The sequence below is a fragment of the Notamacropus eugenii genome, chromosome 1 (genome assembly GCF_028372415.1).
Source record: "Notamacropus eugenii isolate mMacEug1 chromosome 1, mMacEug1.pri_v2, whole genome shotgun sequence".
NCBI lineage: Eukaryota > Metazoa > Chordata > Mammalia > Diprotodontia > Macropodidae > Notamacropus > Notamacropus eugenii.
The window spans coordinates 362,000,050-362,019,641 of record NC_092872.1 but is presented as its reverse complement, the minus strand read 5'-3'; the positions used below and the strand labels follow the sequence as shown (position 1 = coordinate 362,019,641).

At 34.4% G+C, this 19,592-nt stretch overlaps 1 protein-coding gene across 5 annotated transcripts in view; it reads right to left on the bottom strand.

Moving 5' to 3' along the window:
- The window catches only part of ATG2B (autophagy related 2B), a 141,728-nt gene that overhangs the window by 93,152 nt on the left and 28,984 nt on the right, over positions 1–19,592 (bottom strand). For all 5 annotated transcript variants that reach the window (XM_072630300.1, XM_072630302.1, XM_072630301.1 and 2 more), the window contains 3 exons: positions 18,544–18,723; positions 8,903–8,999; positions 7,778–7,960 (listed from right to left, as the gene is read on the bottom strand). In XM_072630300.1, coding sequence (XP_072486401.1) covers positions 7,778–7,960; positions 8,903–8,999; positions 18,544–18,723 — 460 coding nt within the window. The remainder of the gene's footprint in view (positions 1–7,777; positions 7,961–8,902; positions 9,000–18,543; positions 18,724–19,592) is intronic.

Genomic DNA, 19,592 nt, shown 5'->3' with positions numbered 1-19,592 from the left:
TATCTTTACTTGCTTGTGACATGGATTTAAGTGAGGCAAAATTGAACAAGTCCTCACTCTTCTAGGGTCCAGAATCATCGAAGCACGGTGGCAGGACAAACGTCAATAGCCCAGGATATAATGGATGACTTTATTATCTCTGATGTCTTACCAAGGTCTAAGTACTCCACAGCACTTGTGTTAGCTGTCTTCATGGCCACTGTAACAAACTGTTCTCATCTACCCATTCTGCCAGAAGTCTTCACATACTTGGGTAGGCACCCCCATAACTCACCAACAGTTTTAAAAGTCTGTCAGCTATCCTTAACCTGGTTTAGCTCATTTGCTAAAACAGTTTACTAGGGTGTGGCCATTGTACATGCTATAGCTTCTTAGTGCCACAGGATGATTATATTACCTCTAGAATGGATGTCTTTAATGTGAACTTCCCTTTAAATAACCTGCCTTTCCAAATTCAGTCATTTCTGTTTTTCTCTTATACACACTGGGACCTGAGATTTTGGATCCAAATTTGAAAATACCACTGTCACTGACAAAGAAAACAGACTAATAAAAATTCTGACAAATGGTCCATTTTTCCACCTCTTTGGTTAGTTTCTTATATGAGTCCTGTTGAGATGTGATATGGCTTAGTTGCATCTCATGTCAAGCCTTCTACAGACTTAGGGTTTTTTCCTCCACTGAGTTTTCCTTACTTTTTTTTAATTGCAAACTTAACAAACTTCAACATAAACATTTCCATAGAGAATAAACAGTGAATTTCTATAAGATAGGTCTCTTAAAAATAACAAGAAATTTAACACAGAAGTATCAACAGAATTCTATTTGTTCGTATTCCCTTCTATACCATCTTCTATAAATTTAAATGTTTCATTAACACTCTTTTCTTTTTGGTATCACTATCACTGCTTCCTCACTGTGAAATGCTTTAAATTGGTAAACTTTCTGTAGGAAATGCGTAATGTCATTATCTTTTGTTTTTTTCTCATTTCCCAATTTTCGGCATTGATGGATTGCCAAAATTAGACTGAAGCTACTGAAATGTTCCCAGTGTTTAAATCTATTACTATCCCTTCTTCTAATTTATATTGATTGACATCTAATCTAACTTTCACAAAGACAGCTGATTCTGAGTCACAATTCTAACTAGTTGTCTCTTATTTTATAAAATACATTTAATTTCATTTTGTGGTGTTTTTTTCCAGTGCTTGCCATGGCTCTTCTCAGAAAATATATGTGATATAATAGCATAAAACTTCTGAATAATCTACAAGTCTTTGGCCTCTTCCATTTCTTAAATCAAAATTCTATTTTGCAACACATTTTTTTAAATCAACCTTTTAAGTGTTCTACCCATTTCAATAACTGAATATTTCCTCACCATCATCCAGAACAGGAAAAGAATTCTTTTCACATCCAAGACCTCATGCTAAAGTCTCACTGTTTTGACCTCAGAAGCCTATTACATCAGTCCTTACATGGTGATGTACACATTTCCTCGACTCCACCCAAGTTCCCCTTTTAGTTCTAGAATCTTAATCAATTGAATTCTGTGCCCTATGGCTCCAAAGACCACTTGAGCTTTTCCAAAATATCCTCCCATGGCCACCTCTCTCTGTTTTAGAATATAAGTACTGTTTCCCCTGTTAGAACATAAGCTCCTTACCAAAGGTAGGGACTATTTTTCTAGTTGTATCACTAACATTTAACAGTGCTTAATAAATGCTTCTTAATTCATTCATTAAAGTTATTAATTATCAAAATATGTATTGACTTGGTTTGGAAGATCTTGCCAAGTTTTTCACAGAACTTCACTCTCTCCTCATCCATTATGCTCACAGTAATACTTTTTTTTTTTTTAACATTTCATCCAGAACATCATAAGACAAGATAACAAGTGTTCCATGAAATGATGTTTCTTTAATGCCTTTGGCCTCACAACACACACACACACACACACACACACACACACACACACACACACACACACACCTCTTTAGGTGGCTTCTCTCAGGTGATTGAGCTATCTTTACATTTAATAGGATCTTCCTGTTACCTTTTGGTTTTATAATAAGAACTATCAATGCTAATGTGGTTGGGTTCTTCTAAGTCTATCTGTTGATAACTGGACAAAGATCATTACATTCATGTTCATGAAACTGATACCGAGCAGAAAGTCTTGGCCTGGGGTCTACAAACTACAAGGGATAAATTTCAGGGAATCTTGCAATTTTTAATATTTTGATTTCAGCATTAAATGGCTTCCCTTGTAATCCTATGTTTTTTTATGAATTTAAAAACATTATTCTAAAAAGAGCTGACAGGCTTCTCCAGATGCTAGAGGAAACAAAAAATATTAAGAACTTCTAATCTGGAGAGTCTGTTAATTTATATAAGGAAATCTTACTCCCTTTTGTGTCATTATACAACCATCACTTAGAAGAAGACATTTTTGAGTGCTTTGTTTCAGGAAATATGGATGGGCAAAGAATGCATCATGCTGTGACCAACTTAATGATGCTGATGCTTATGTTGATGATCCCTATACTTATGTCAATATTCAGGGAAATTACCAGAACCATGATAGAGTCCTTTCTAAAAAAAAGCAGAACTTGTCATAGCTTTCCATCTGATAGTAAAATATCTGAAAACTCAGTGTTGCCCAAATGCTATAATGGACCACCAGAAGCAAGATTAATGGAGAAGCCATACAGTATCATCACCAGGAGAATATTCATGGCAAAGGATTTTTTTTTTTTAGTGTCAAGCAACATTGTGGCATCATTGGAAATGCAACAGAATTCACCTCAATGTAATTCAACCCACACTCTTCTCCCTGTTCAATTCTGCAGCCAGCTCACTATCCAACTTCAGTGATTATCCATGACATAACTAATATTGGACTAATTTCTGTCACTCATTCCACTAAATGTCAGAATCTAGACAACCACATTATGCATCTTTTCAAGTTTTCCTATGTGGAACATTATGCTGATTTTTGAGTTGTGCTAAGTCTTGAGGAAGCTCTTTAGTATTTCCAGAGCTAATATAATTGGAGCAATACTATCCAAAGACGAGCATTACGAGAACCTCATGCTCTAAGACTGAGTATAGGACATGATCAATCACAACAGTAAACAAGGCATATGTGTTCTAGTTTTATGCCTGACTTAATAATCAGAGAATCTCTAAACAAAATTACATGTGTAGCTGCATGAATCAAGGAATCTTTATTTAAGTGTAGTTGACCAGGAATGGTATCTTACTAAAGGAGAGCCATCTAGCCTACATTTTGCAGTAGTGAGCAAAATTTCTTAAAGTATCAACAAACAATAAACACTGTATACAATATACTACTTTTACTACAACATTCGATCATGTAAAAATAAATCTCCACAAAATCTAATTTCTCTCAACTTCATATGGTAGCTTCCATGGTTCAGATTCTCATTTCTTCTTGCCTAGAATTTCAAAAAAGCTTCCTAATTTATCTCTGTACCTCCAGTTTCATTCTCCTTTAACCAGTCAATAAAGCAACTACCAAAACAGTATTTCTAAATCATCTTACAACCTTGCTCAAAGATCTTCAGTAGTTCATTACTGCCTGAAAGATAAATACTAACACGTTAGCCTGGCATTGGGTTTTTTTGGGGGGGTTCTACACGTACATTCTTATTAAACACATTTTCACATTAGTCATGTTGCACGGAAGATCTAAAATGAATGGGAGAAAGCATCAGAAAAAACAAACCAAAACAAAACATAACACAAGAGAAAACAGTCTGTTTCATTCTGCATTCCGATTCCATAGTTCTTTCTCTGGATGTGGATGGCATTTTGTCTCAAGAGTCGTTTGGGAATGTTTTAGGTCTTTGCATTGTTGTGAAGGGCTAAGTTTATCACAGGCCTCAAACACTATGGCTGTTACTGTGTACAATGTTCTACTAATTCTGCTCATTTTACTCAGCATCAGTTCATAGAGTTATTTCCAGGCCTCTCTGAAGTCTTCCTATTCATCATTTCCTATAGCACAATAGTATTCTATTATATTCATATACCACAACTTGTTCAACCATTCCCCAAATGATGAGCATCCCCTCGATTTCCAGTTTTTGGCCACCACAAAGAGGGTTGCTATAAACATTTTGGTACATGTGGGACCCTTTCCCATTTTTACGATCTCTTTGGGATACAGTTCTAGAAGCGGTATTGCTGGGTCAAAAAATATGCACATTTTTGTAGCTCTTTGGCCATAGTTCCAAATTGCTCTCCAGAATCGTTGGATCAGCTCCACCAACAATGAATTAGTGTTCCAACTCTCCCACATCTTCTCCAACATTTATCATCTTCCTGTTTTGTCAATGTCAGCCAATCTGGTAAGTGTGATGTGGTACCTCGAAGCTGTTTTATTTGTATCTCTCTAATCAATAGTGATTTAGAGCATTTCTTCATATGACTATAGATATCTTTAACTTCTTCCTCTGAAAACTGCCTGTTCATATCCTTTGACCATTTATCAATTGGGGAATGACTTGCATTCTTGTACATTTGACTCAGTTCTCTATATATTTTAGAAATGAGGCCTATCACAGACACTAGTTACAAAAATTCTTTCCCAGTTTTTTACTTCCCTCTTAATCTTGGTTGCATTGGGTTTGTTTATGCAAAACCTTTTCAATTTAATGTAAACAAAATTATCCATTTTGCACTTCATAATGTTCTCTGTCTCTTGTTTGGTCATAAATTTCTCCACTCTCCATGAACCTGACAAATACACTATTCCTTGCTCCCCTAATTTGTTTATAGTATCAGCCTTTATACCTACATCATGTATCCATTTGGACTTCATTCTTGTGTACAGTGTCAGGTACTGGTTTATGCCCACTTTTCGCTAGCCTGGCATTTAAGATCCTCTGCAATCTGGCTGCTACATTCTTCCTGCCTTACTTCACAATCCTAGTCTTCTTTACTATACTTTCAACAAAAACAGGACTACCTACTATTCCCTAAATTCAATATTTCACCTCCTTACCCTAAATATTTGCAAAAGCTGTGCCCCATTCTTTGAATGAATTCATTCTTTATATCTATCTTTCAGAATGTTTATCTTAAATCAATCAATATGTTTTTTATTAGGTATTTTTTAAGTGAAAGTCACCAAGCTAGCCACAAGGGATAAAACCAAAATGAAATGTTCCCAACCCTCAAGGAGCTTGTATACTACTGAATGAAAATAACAGGCACTCCTTAATACTAAACAAAATAAAATGAAAGTAAAACGGGGAAAGAAGGCACTAGCAACTATGGGAGCAAGAGAGTGAGGAAAAACCAGGGAACATTAGCAAGTGAGGAAAGAATACATTCCAAGCATGCAGGATAGCCAGTTAAAAGGCAAAGAGGTAGAATATGGTGTCAGCTGTGAAGAACAACAAAAAGGCCAGTTTGATTGACTAAAAAAAATGACAATATGAAAAAATATGAAAATAATAAAAATAAAATAATAAAACCAAATAGAAAAGTTTGCACTTGAACCAAAAAGAAATTGGAAGACAATGGAGTTTACTGAGCAAGTGAATAAAAATATCAGACTTATTCATTAAGAAAATCACTGGCCCCTATGTGAATGATGACTAGGAATGAAAAAAGACTTGAGACAGGGAAACCAATTAGAAGATTATTTCAATAGTCCAGGAGAGAGACAATGAGAGTTTGAACTAGAATGGTACACTGGTAATATAAAGACAGAGATGACAGAGATGCTGTATATGTAGAATCAACAAGATCTGACAACTAATCTGATAACTAATTAGTTATGTCAGGGGAGGAAGGTTCAAGAATGAATGCAAGGTTAAGAACCAAGATGACTAGAAAGAGGGTGGCAGTAACCTTAACAAAAAACAGGGAAAAGAATCAACTGAGGTTACCACACACAGAGCACTTTGCCTCATTTTTTTCTTTGTCCCCCCACTCCCTATATTGTATTATTATTTATCTGTGTGTATGCTACATCCCAACAAAAGAATATAAGCTTCTTTAAGGCAAAGACTATTTTATTTTTATCTTTATATTTCCAGTGCCTTACACATTACAAATATGCTAACTATTGAAACATGCTACTCTGATACTGAACTTGTCTTTTATACATCATAATTTATGCAAGCATGAGTGTTTGTTTTAAATTCCATCCCTTATTAAAAATATGAAAACAATTATAAGATAATTCAAAATTTTTTACAAATCACAGTATATGGTTGCAACTGTTTCAAAATTTGAACCAAAAATGTATTCTCTAATATTACTCTTACATTCATTTTAAGTTCTTATTCCCAATATACCTACACTTTCTAGTACTATCAGCCTATTTTGTTCTCATGCACTTTTGATGACAAAACTGCAAATTCATCCTTTGTGCCCCCTTTCAAAAAATAAAAATATTTGTCCTTATGTTGATATCTACTGTTTTATAATGTAAGCTTCTAGTTGGCAAGAACCATTTAGCTTATACTGAATAATACCTAGGACAGAATAATGCACAAAGCAATCATTTTATCATTTTTATTTTCTGACAATGATTTTTAAATGCTGAAAAAGGAAGACTTAAGAGAATAGCATAAGAGCAACAATTAAATAACTGAAGTAATATCAAATGAAAAAGGAATTAGGCCTATACATCAGGTCACAGAGGTCAGAACCAAAACTAAAATGTAGGAATTATGGCAAAGTAAATTTTACCTCAATATATAAAAATATTTAAATGTCCAGAAAAAAAATGAATTTCCTTAAGAGGCAACAAATTTCTGAGCACTGCAAGTCCTTTGAAAAGAAGTTTAATGCCTACATCAAATATGTTATAGATTCAAATATCTGAGAAGGGTTAGACTATATAACTTCTTTATGTCCCTTCCAATTGTGAAAATCTGATTCTATGAAGTAAATTTTTTATATTATATAAATAAGTGATAACGCCCAGAAACAGAATGAACTTCCTTGAGAGGCAATAAATTTCTCATCATTATAAACCTTCAAGCAGAAGCTTAATAACTCCATCAGAGATATTCTAGATTGATATAAGAGGAAATCTTAAACTATATGACTTCTTTAGGTCCCTTCCAACGGTAAAATTCTGATTCAAAGAAATAAAATTTGTATTGATAAACACTGCCCTGTAATCATCATAGTGAATAGTAGGGAATATCACTCACTGTTCAATAGTCAGAAATTCTTTGATTAAATAAAAAATGTGGGGTTCAAAATCAGGTATTTCAGTAAATCTAGACTGTGATGATATAACTATTCAGACCAGAATTTATGATAAAGATCAAAATGCTATTTTAAATGAACTAGAAAAGTCCATACTTAAGTTATTTTATTATGAATCTTTTCGTAAATAGGAATTTGTGAATAATAACCCTCAAATTCACCTTCACAATAAAAAAGTTAACACAATAAATTTTTCCAGTCAATCTTGTCTTTGATCTTGAAATTCATCCTCTTTTTACACTTCTTTGATACACACACACATACACACACACACACACACACACACACACACACAAACACAGACAGACAGACACACACACACACACACACACACACACACACACGCACACCCCTTACTGTCCTTGGGTCAGCAGATGCTAGAAAACTGTTTTAAGGTCCTTTTGAAATCTTATTAACTAGACTCCACTGAAAAGATGAACGTGTCTTATGGAGAATTGTAATCTACAGCAAATAGCATCGTAATAAGTTTTAAGTGAAATTATTTTGAGGTGCTCACCACGGCTAGAAGGTGTCCTAGCTGACTCTGTTTCATAAAAACTCTGCTCAGATGATGCACCCACTGAGAGAGAGTCTCTTCGTAAGCACCGATTCAATTCCAACTGAATCCGATATTCATCCTCCTGCTGCATAGGACGATTTTTCCTATCTTTAGTGGGTAATACTATTTTACCAGAATTCTCTGTATGTACATAAAAGGAAATATCATTAACAAACATTTGAAGTAATTTAATCAAAGCTGCTTCCCAATTCCATCTGCCATAAGAACTATTCATTCAACATAAATAGTAACTTTTTTGAACAATCTATACTCATTTTAGATATTCACAATATTAAATCCAAATTGAAGAAATAAATGTATATATTATTAAGGTGATTAAATCTGCAAAATCTATAAATGCTACTTTTAAAATTGTTTAACCACTCCAGACCAACAAACTACAACATAACTATTTAAGAGTTGTTTTGTTAATGTATTTTAATGGAATTAATGTATTTTTAATGGAATGAGGTCTATATGACCTGCTCAAGTCACATGGAAGCCTAAGTCACATGAAGCCTGTGGTGGGAGAAGCTTGCTGAATGGATAGAACAGGAAGGGGCGGAAAGGGTGGAACAGGAAGAGGCAGAGCTGGAGTAGAGCTGAGAGGAAATTGGTCAGACTAGCAGAGCTGGGAAGGATGGAGAAAGAGCAAGCAGCTGGCTGTGAGTGAGAGAAGGGCAATTTGCTTAGGGGAGCCTGTTTGTGGAAAGGCCTGATAAGGTGTACAGACTTCCTGGTTACTATGATGGATTTGTTTGTTGCTATGATGAATTTGGTTTTCTGGTATTGGGATTTGGCTTTCTTGTATTTCAATAAATGTTTTGGTTCTGTCTTCCATGTGGAGGGTTGGTTATTTTGCGATTCAGAATTGTGCTAGTATGTTCACAGCCACCTTAGGTGCTGTGAATGCAGCACTGGCACTACAAGAGTCTATGCAAAGAATTATATAGAAATATAGTAATACATGGCCATTTCAAACACAATAAATCTCTTCAAAGTCACAATAAAATTTTAATATTCAGGGTCATTCCTTATAGTATTTCTTCAGTTTTACTTGTCAATAACACTTCATTTACTTGCCTGGTCCAGCTATAGCAGCCAACAGGTCCAAAATCAGATGAACTTGCCGTGGTGACAAGAATAGGTGTATTGAGTCTACATGTCCATCAACATCCAACTTGAGAAAAAAAAAGGCAAAGTTATTCAGAAACATTAGGTATAAATTACTAGGTACATATAAGCAAAATGACTTTCTACCTATACCAAATGCTTTCAGTCCTACCTAATGCTAGGGGAAGAATTTTAACTTTGTAGAATCAAGAAAAACTATGCTGATTTAGGAACACCCCAGAGTCAGGTAAAAAGCCAGTAAAGCCTTTTAGGTTTGACCTGCAAAACCAATTGCATTCCACAAAATGTTAACCCCACATTCCACAAAATATTAACCCCTCTTATCATTTCTTTTTCTACATAATTCAAAATAATTTTTCATTGATTCCCTTGATACCCTTGAATTTTATTCTTCCAGATAAATTTTATTATTCCTTTTTGTGGCTCTATAATTTTTTATTAGTTTGATTAGTCTGTCATTGAATTTAGATTAATTTAGGCAGAACTGTCATTTTTGTTATAATGGCTCAGCCTACCCACTAGCAATTAATATTTTTCCAACTGGGTATAGAAATCTATCTTGCCTCACATGGAAGTAAAAAGGGATAAAGTTAAGGGGTTGGGAGACTGATAGTTCTATCAGAGCAGACTGGGAGAGGTGATGTTCTGAAGTAAAACACCCATGAGTAGGGATAGGGCGAAAGGTAAGAGACAGAAGGACACAGGAAAAACAGGATGGAGAGAAAGTTATAACCTATTTTCTCAAAGAGTTTACATAGCATTGGGATTAACTACTCTTTAAATGTTTGCTAGAATTTGCTAGTAAACTCATCTGGTCCCAGGGATTCTTTCTCAGGGAATTCACTAATGGCTTATTCAATGTCTTTTTTTCTAAAATGGGGTCATTCTATTTCCTTTTCAGGTAACCAGACAAATATATATTTTTGTAAATATTCATCCATTCTGCTTGGATTGACAGATTTTTTGGCATGTAATAGGGCGAAATAGCTCCAAGTACTTGTTTTAATTTTTTCTTCATTGGCAGTGGCGTCAACCCTTTCTATTTTTGATACTGGTAATTTGGTTTTCTTCATTTCTCTTTTTAATCAAACTAACCGACTGTTTATCTATTTTATTGTTTTTTTCATAAAAAGATTCTAGTTTTATTAATTCAACTGGGTTTTATTACTTTCAATTTTACTAATCTCTCCTTTGATTTTCAGGATTTCCAATTTGATGCTTAATTGGGGATTTTTAATTTGTTCTTTTCCTAGTTTTTTTAGTTGCAAACCCAATTTACTGATCTGCTCTTTTTCTATTTTATTGATGTAAAAATTTAGAGATATAAATTTTCCCTTAAGAACTACTTTGGCTATATTCCATAACTTTTGGTATGTTATCTCACTGCTGTCATTCTCTTTACTGAAATTATTGTTTCTATGACTTGTTCTCTGACCCACTTATTTACTTAGCTTCCAATTAATTTTTAATTTAATTTTTAAAATTACATTTGTTGAATGTAATTTTTATTCCATCATGATCTATTTCTGCTTTTCTACATTTGGTTCAGAGATTTTTATGCCCTAATTCATGGTCAATTTTTGTGTACGTGCCATGTAACACTGAGAAAATGAATATTCCCTTCTACTATTCTCATTCAATTTTCATCAGAGGTCTGACAAATCTAATTTTCCTAATTCTATTCACCTTAACTTCTTTCTTGTTTATTTTTTGGTTAGATTAATCTATCTAGTTCTGAGAGGGAAAAGATGAGATCATCCCTCCCCACCTCCCCTCTCCCCCATACAGTTATACTGTGTATTTCTTTCCTTTAAGAATTTGGATGATATACTACTTGATGAATATATGTTTATTATTGATATTACTTCATTACCTATGGTAGTTTTTAGCAAGATATAGTTTTCCCTTCCTTATCTCTTTTTTAATTAGATCTATTTTTGCTTTTGCTTTGTCTGAAATTATGATCATTACCCCTGCTTGTTTTTTTCAATACACTTAAAGCATAATAGACTCTGCTCCAGCTCCTTGACTCCAGGTATGTATCTGTGCTTCAAATATGTTTCTTGTATTGTAGGATTGTAGGCCTCTGGTTTTTAATCTACTCTGCTGTACACTTCCATTTTACGGGTGAGTTCCTCCCATTCATATTTACAGTTATGATAACTGTGTATTTCTCTCCATTCTATTTTTCCTGTATCCTTCTTTCTCTCTTACATTTTACCCTTTTACCTTTCACCCAGTTCCGCCTCACAGGTGTTTTACTTCTGACCACCACCTCCCCCAATCTGCCCCCATAGAAGTATCAGTCTCCCCACCCTTAGTCTTATCTTTAGCCCTTTTTACTTCCCTCAGAGGTAAAATAGATTTCTATAGCCAACTGAGTATGTGTATAATTCCCTCTTTGAGTCAATTCTGATAAGAGTAAGGTTCAGGCACTTCCAGCCATTCGCTTCATCCCTCCCCACTATAACAACTCTTTCATGCCTCTTTTATGTGAGATAATTTACCCCATTCAATCTCTCCCTTCCTTCTTCTCCCAGTGTCATCTTCTTACCCCTTAATTTTGCTTTTATGGATATCATAAAATCACATTCCTACAACTCAAACCTACACCCTACAGATATATATATGTGTGTATATATATATGTATATATATACATATATATATACATATATACTATACAACAAAGTTTTCAAGTTACAAATATCATCTTGCCATGCAGAAACATAAACAGTTTCATCTTAGTGAACCTAATGTTTTCTCTTTCCTGTTTACCTTTTTATGCTTTTGAGTCTTATATTAGAAAGTCAAAATCCTATTCAACTCTGGTCAGGAATGCTTGAATGTTCTCTATTTCACTGAATATTTTTATCCCTGAAAGATTATACTCAGTTATGCTGGGTAGGTGATTCTTGGTTGCAATCCCAATTCCTTTGATTTCTGAAATATTATATTCCAAGTCTTATAATCCTTTAATGAAGAAGCTGCTAGATTTTATGCTATCCTGACTATGACTCCATAATATTTAAATTCCTTCCTTCTGGCTACTTACAATATTTTATCCTTGACCTAGGAGCTCTGGAATTGGGGCTATGATATTCTGGGAGTTTTCATTTGGGCATCTCTTGGAGGTAATGGGTAGATTCTTTCAACTTCTATTGTGTCCTCTTTTTCTAGGATAGTAGGGCAGTTTTCCTTGATGAATTTTTGAAATATATCTAGAAGCTTTTTGTGATCATGGCTTTCAGGGAGTCCAATAATTCTTAAATGACCTCTTCTCGATCTATTTTCTAGATCACACATTTTTCCAATGAGAAATTTCTCATATCCTTCTATTTTTCATTTTTTTTAATTTTATCATTTCTTGATGCCTCATGAAGTCATTAGCTTCTATTTGCCCAATTTTAATTTTTAAGGAATTATTTTCTTCAGTGAACTTTTGTACCTCCTTTTCCATTTGACAGACTCTACTTTGTTAAGGACTTGCTTTCATTAGTGATTTTTTCTATATCTTTTTCTATTTTTTGTGGTTCTTTTACAAAGGTGTGAAATCTTTTTCATGATTTTTTTCATTACTCATTTCTTTTCCCAATTTTTCTTCTACTTTTATTATTTGCTTACCAGTTCACATTTTTTTTGAGGCTTTACATGTAGCCATTTTGACTACAATCCACTTCTAAATTTGCATCCTGATTTTCCCAATCACCATTGTAACTTTCTACATTCAAGTTCTTTTTTTTGCTTTTTTTTTGTCATCCATTCTTTTCTGCCTATTTTGTGACTTTCTCCTTTTATGTAAAAGTTGAACTCTTCTGCACTGTCCCAAGCTCCTTGTGTCAGAAATTAGGGCCTTATTGCTGGCTTATACGAGGCCTCAGGGTCTACTGGCCGACTGGCACAAAAGGGAAGAGGGCCATCCTGATAGCTTGCTCTGGGGATGGGGCCTCATTGTTGGCCTGCCACAGGGCAGGGTCTAATCACTGACCTGCCTAGGTGGGGTCTCTCTGCTGACTTCAGGGGGCAGTTTCACTACTAGCCAAGACAGGACATCACTGGTGGCCTATATTGGAGACAGAACCTCACTATGCTGCTAGTCTATAGGAGCTGCTGGCTTGTCTCAGGGTTCCAACCTTGCTGAGGTTTGAGGCCTCCCTTTAGATCCCCTAGGGTGCAGACTACCACTGCTACTCTCCAAATGTGCTGCCTCCAAACTCAGAGAGACAGCCCTTTCCTGCTGATGCTCTAAGCTGTCTTGGGCTGATAAGCTGCTTCACCCCTCCAAAATTGGCTCTAAGACATTTTTCAAGGTTGTTTGAAGGGAAATTTGAGAGGACTCAAGTGAATTCCTACTCACCCTACCACTCTGGCACCAGAAAACTACCCTGTGCATTTTTTTTTAATGCTTCACTGACCCTTTTTATCTCATTAGTTGTAGCAACCCTATCACTAGATGTCCTTTCCCTCCCCTTTCCTTACTCTCTTCACATATATGTGTGTATGTATGTACGTGTGTGTATATATATATATGTTTGTATGCATATATATGTATAAATATATTTCTTTTTTAAATTGTTAACAAATATTATTTAAAAAAAAAATTTCACATTGGCTCTGAAAGTGCACGTCTCATTCTACACTCTGAGTCCATTATATTGTCATTTATTGTTCCATGATTTATCACCAATGATCACTGAACACAGTTCTTAATTTTTCCAAAGTTGTTTTTCTTTATCATGCCATTATTGTACAAGCTGTTCTCCTACTTCTGCTGACTTCATCCTGCATGAGTTCACAAGTCTCAGATTTGTCTGAAACTGTTTCCATTGTCATGTGCTGTAACTTAATAATATTCCTTTATGTTCATATGCCATAATTTGTTCAACTATTTACCAAATGACAGGCAGAGTTCAAGTTCTTTGCCACTACAAAATATGACTATAAACATTCCTTTAAACATAGTTCCTTTTACTCCTTTTGAGGTCTTTTGGAAGTATCAGCTAGGCCTCAAAGCTATGTATCACTTGTAAATTTAATAAACATGCTATCTAAGTGCCTTTACTAAAGAAATCAATAAAAATGATAAAGAGAAAATATCCATCAGCTTAGACAGGCCATTCAATCTGCCAATTTTCTATTGCATGATAAATTAACAGTACTTAAACTTTTAAGACTGTAGTGTAGAAAAAAATCATGTAAGAGGCCAGATCTTTCACATACAACCCAACAGCAATAAAAAAAAAAGGACATGAAATTAATCCACCAATCATTTAGTAAGTATCTATAAAGCACTATGTGGTAAGCACTATGCTAAAAATGCTGGAGACACAAAAAGAGGCAAAAGAAAGTTCTGGACCTCAAGGGCCAGAACTCTCTAATGAGAAAGACCACATGCAAACAAATATATGCAAAGCAAGTTATATAGAGGATAAATGTGAAATAATTAAAAGATAGAACATGCTGGAATTAAGAGAGGTTGGGGAAAGCTTCCTAGAAAAGATAGGATTTTAGGTAGGTCAGATGTAAGGGGAGACAGAGAGGTCAGGAATCAGAGGAGGACAGAGTATGTTCCAGGCATGGGGGACAGCCAGAGAAAATGTCCAGATCCAAAAGATGGGAGTGTCTTGCTCATGGAACAGTCAAGAACTCAGTGTAACTGAACTGAACATATGAGTAGGAGAGTAAGGTGTAAAATGCAGAAGGGATCTAGATAATAAGGGTGGATTAAAAAAAGGAAGAATTAAAAAGAAAGAAAGAAAAGGTACAAAAAAGGATCACGGTCAGTGTGAGCGGAAGAGATAACGAGCAATGGTGAGATGATAGCTCTCTGGCAATTATTGAATGTACATACATGGAATGTTTACAAAAGTTGGCTTTTCAAGTAATTGGTTGGGGAAATGAGCAAACAGCATAAATATTGTGGAAACACAATCAGGATAACACAAGATTTAGCAATTTCTACATTAAGGGATCAGAGGGCTTAGAATATAATATTCTGGAGGTCAAAGGAGATAGGATTAAAACCAAGAATCACTTACCCAGCAAAACTGAGTATAAGCCTTCAGGGGAAAAAAACACATTCAATGAAACAGTAGCCTTTCAAGCATTCTTGAGGAAAAGACCAGAGTTGAATAGAAAATCTGACTTTCAAACATAAGACTCAAGAGAAGCGTGAAAAGGTAAACAGGAAAGAGAAATCACAAGGGACTTATTAAAGCTGAACTGTGTACATTCCTACATGGAAAAATGATACGTGTAACTCATAAGACCTTTCTCAGTACTAGGGTGGCTGGAGGGAAAAATATATATAGATACATGTTGGGCATAGTGTGAATTGAATATGAAGAGATGATACCTAAAAAATAAAATTAAAGGGTGAAAGAGGACTGTACTGAAAGAAGGAGAGAGAGAGGTAGAATGGGGTAAATTATCTCACATAAAAGAGGCAAGAAAAAGCTTTTATAGTGGAAGGGAAGAGTGGAGAGGTGACAGAAAATGAGTAAACCTTACTCTTACAGGATTCGGCTTAAGGAGGGAATAACATACACACTCAATTAGGTATAGAAATCTATCTTGCCCTACAGGAAAGTAAGGGGGAAGGAGAAAAGGAGGAGGAGATGATAGAAGAGTGGGAGAGAGGATAGTCAAAAGCAAACATTTTTTCAGAGACAGGGTCAAAGGAGAGAATAGAATAAAATAAGGAGTGGCACAGGATGGAGAGAAATATAGTTAGTCTTTCACAACATGACTATTTTGAAAGTGTTTTGCATAGCTACACATGCATAACCTATATCAAATTGCTTGCCTTCTCAATGTGAGTGGGGAGGGAAGAAAGGAGAGAATTGGAACTCAAAGTTTTAAAAACTAATGTTAAAAATTGTTTTTACATGTAACTGGGAAATAAGATATAAAGACAATGGAGCATAGAAATCTATCTTGTCCTACAGCAAAACAGAAGGGAAGGGGATAAAAGAAGAGGGTTGCAGGTGGGGAGAGAGTGATAGAAGGGAGGGCAGACCAGGGGAAGGGGTCAACAGAATACATGCTGTCTTGATGTGGGGTGAGGGGAGAGATGGGGAGAAAATGTGGAATTCAAAATTTTGTGGAAGTGAATTTTGAAAATTAAAAATAAACTAATAACACTGAAAAAAGTTCAAAACAAAAAAGTTAGCTTTTTAGGACATAAAAGCTTTACAAACAAATGTAGAAAAGGAGAAGTACTAAAGAAATGTTTTACAAATCAAGTGCATTAAAACCCTGAGAAAAATGCAGAAAGGAAAAATATTAAACATATACTTTATTGACCACAGTGCAATAACATTGTAAGGAACTAAGTGCCTTTCAGAAAAAGATTTAAACTTAAATGAAGCCTAATTAATTTGATACTAAAAAATAGCTGGACAAAGGACAAAACAGAAATGTAGATATAATTTCATCCAAAAATAACAATAATGAGAACTATAAAGAAACTTCTGGGATGCAGCCAAAGCAGTCATGTTAAGGAAAATTTTTACCTCAACACTTGCACCAATAAAACAAAGAACAGATCAATCAATTGGGCATGCAGCAACAACAACAAAAATTGGAAAAGAATAAATAAAAAAACAAATAAACATGAAAATGAAATCCAAAAAAGTCAAGACCTGAGTTCATATTTAGCCTCAGACACTTAACTAGCTGTGTGACCCTAGGCAAGTCACTTAACCTTTGTCTGCTTCAGTTTCCTCAATTGTAAAATGAGGATAACAATAGCACCTACCTCCCAGGGTTGTTGTGAGGATCAAATGAGATATTTGTAAAGCACTTAACACAGTACCTGGCACATATTAGACACTTAATAAGTGCTTGTTTGTTTCCTTCATTCTTACCCTAAAGAGATCAAAAAGAGAGGGAAAGAACCCATATATAGAAAAATATTCATGGAAGCACTTTGTTCACAAACAAAGAATAGAAAATATGGGGATACTTATTAATTGGGAAGTAGTTGAACAAATTATGGTCTATATTAATGTAACAGAATATTACTGTACTATTAAACAAAATTTAAGGAAATACTTTTATTTGCTTTATGTAAGTCTTAGTTATATTCCATATGTCATTCTCTCAAACTGAACAGAAGGGAGGAAGGGGAGGTAATACAGATATTTAATGTAGTAAACAATATCAAACATGATCACTGTGTCAATTGGCTTTGTTTACATGCTTTTCTTTGTTACAAGGAAGGATTCAATGGGAGAAGGATATACATAATAGGAAGACAGCTTTGCCATGAAAGCATAAGTCAACAATAAAATAAAGTTCAGAATGTTTTTAAAAATCAGGCTCAATTCAACAAAAATACAAATACAAAATGCTATTGGTATGGCTCCTTCCTTCTAAAAATGACAAATATACTCCCTTCCCCAAGAATCTTCTGTTAAGTTAATTCTATTAATCTTCTGTTAAGTTTACTGGAATTTTATATCATTATCAGGGAAAAACCCAATGCCTTATGCTCCTTGATAATATCATGATGTGATTCACATAAAGCATAAAATGAAGCTATATGATGTCATTTAGAGTACAATGAACAAATATATAATAAGTGTGCCTAATATGGGCCAGGCACCAAATTAGGTGCTGAGAGAAACAAGTGTAAAAAATGAAAAAATCCCTACTCATGGTGAGCCTACTTTCAAAACAGACAATGGTTTCATTAAAGTAAGGACTGGTCATCAAACACAAAACTCAAGACTTTCACTGATATATGCATCTAAGGTAAATATCTTCTTTCAAAAACAACAGTATTACAGATAATGTAAATAATACCTTTTAAGTTTAACACCAATTTTACACATACATTTCAAAGAAAGTTTTCAAAATAATAAATTATCACTCCAGCATAAAGTCTCACTGCTTTTCAAACACACCAGTCAATATTCTTCCCTGGGAGATAAGTGCAGGGGTCATCTATAATGAAGTAGTATTTTTTCAAAACATTATAAGGCTTTGTAAAAGAATCCACTTCCATGAAAGCACAGACAGAAACAATTCAGTTTCATCTAACCTAAATCATTGAGCAGTTACCTAATAAAAAATTATCTTCCAGAAGTACTTTGAATTACTTTTCTCCTCCTTACATGGATTTTCGTGTGTGTGTGTGTGTGTGTGTGTGTGTGTGTGTGTATGTATATATACATATATATGTATATATACTAAGTACAAATTTATATAATGAATTCTCAATTATTTACACCAAGAAAACCTTGTTTCACATTAAAAGAAAAAAAGTCTTCTCATTGCCTAGTTGATAGGCAGTAAGAAACAGTAAAATAAACTGAAGTTTTAAGATTAATAAAATGAGAAAGGGTTCAGGAATTAGCTAAGCAGCAACCATAATAGGAATGCCTGATTCTGACAGGAATGTGTTAGGCTGAGTATAGAAGTAGTAGGGGATCCATATAAGTAAACTGGGAGGCAGTGTCCTAATTACTTGGAGTCACCATAGTGGTTAATATTTTTTTTTCTATATGGAGATTAGAGCATGCACTTAGTATTATAAAAAAAATTATAAATATTAAAAATACTATAAAAAATAGCAAAAATAACCAACCTTAGCTCCAGGAAGTACTTCATTTTGCTTTAATGTAAGGCTCAGCTCCATTCTACCAATCATCCTCCCAATTTGAACAGGGGCAGAGGGTGCTACCTCTGGTAAATTTCTTGTGAGCTGTGGGTGTGGTTCATAAACAATTTTCGGATTCCAGCTAGGTGAAAGTTTTGGTTCAGTTTCCTATAAAATGCAACAAGAAAAGGTAATATATTAGCAAATTATGAAAATTATACCACTCTAAAAAACCAATATTCAAGAAACCAGAGACCAAACAAAGTAAAATTATTAGCAGAATGGCTGGTATAAATAAAATTAGAAAAAAAAACTTTGAATAAAGGGCTTTTTTTAAAAAAAAAAAAGACAAGTACAGGAAAATTCTTCTCAGTACAAGTATAACACCAGATGCAAAGTGAAGGGTAACTCTGTAGTATAAAAGCATTTTCTGCTTTACAAAAAGATCCGCCAGTTTCTTTTATTTTCAAGTGTCTCTACTACTTTTAAAGAATAATCTAATTTACAAAAAAAAAGGGGGACTTATATACAACTATTTAATCTACACTGTAAAAAGATTCTTTGATTTATTCTTTTCTTAAGAAAAGGGAAAGTACCTTTAACTATTTGGCACATTATTTTCAAATGAATTCCAGCTTTTAAAAATTTTTTCTAAGTGCTTAATAGGTGTAACAGGCTACAATAGGAATAGAGTAGTTTAGAGAACTTAATTGTTTAAGGTGGAAAGTAAACTAATTAATTTCCATTTTGGACATGACTTTGAAATATTAAAAAGACATCCAAGCAGAGATTTTCAGCAAGCAGTTGTAGATGCCAGACTACAACTCAAGAGAGATTAGGATTAAAACACTAGACTTAATAGTTACAAAGACCTGGGTTTGAATCCTGCCTTAAGACTTTATTTAACCAGGTGTATAACCCTGGACAAGTTACGTAATCTCTCTAGTGCTCAGTTTCCTCATATGTAAAATAAGGAGATTGAATTCAATGACCTATATAAGTCCCTGCCAACCCTAAATTTATGATCCTATTACTAA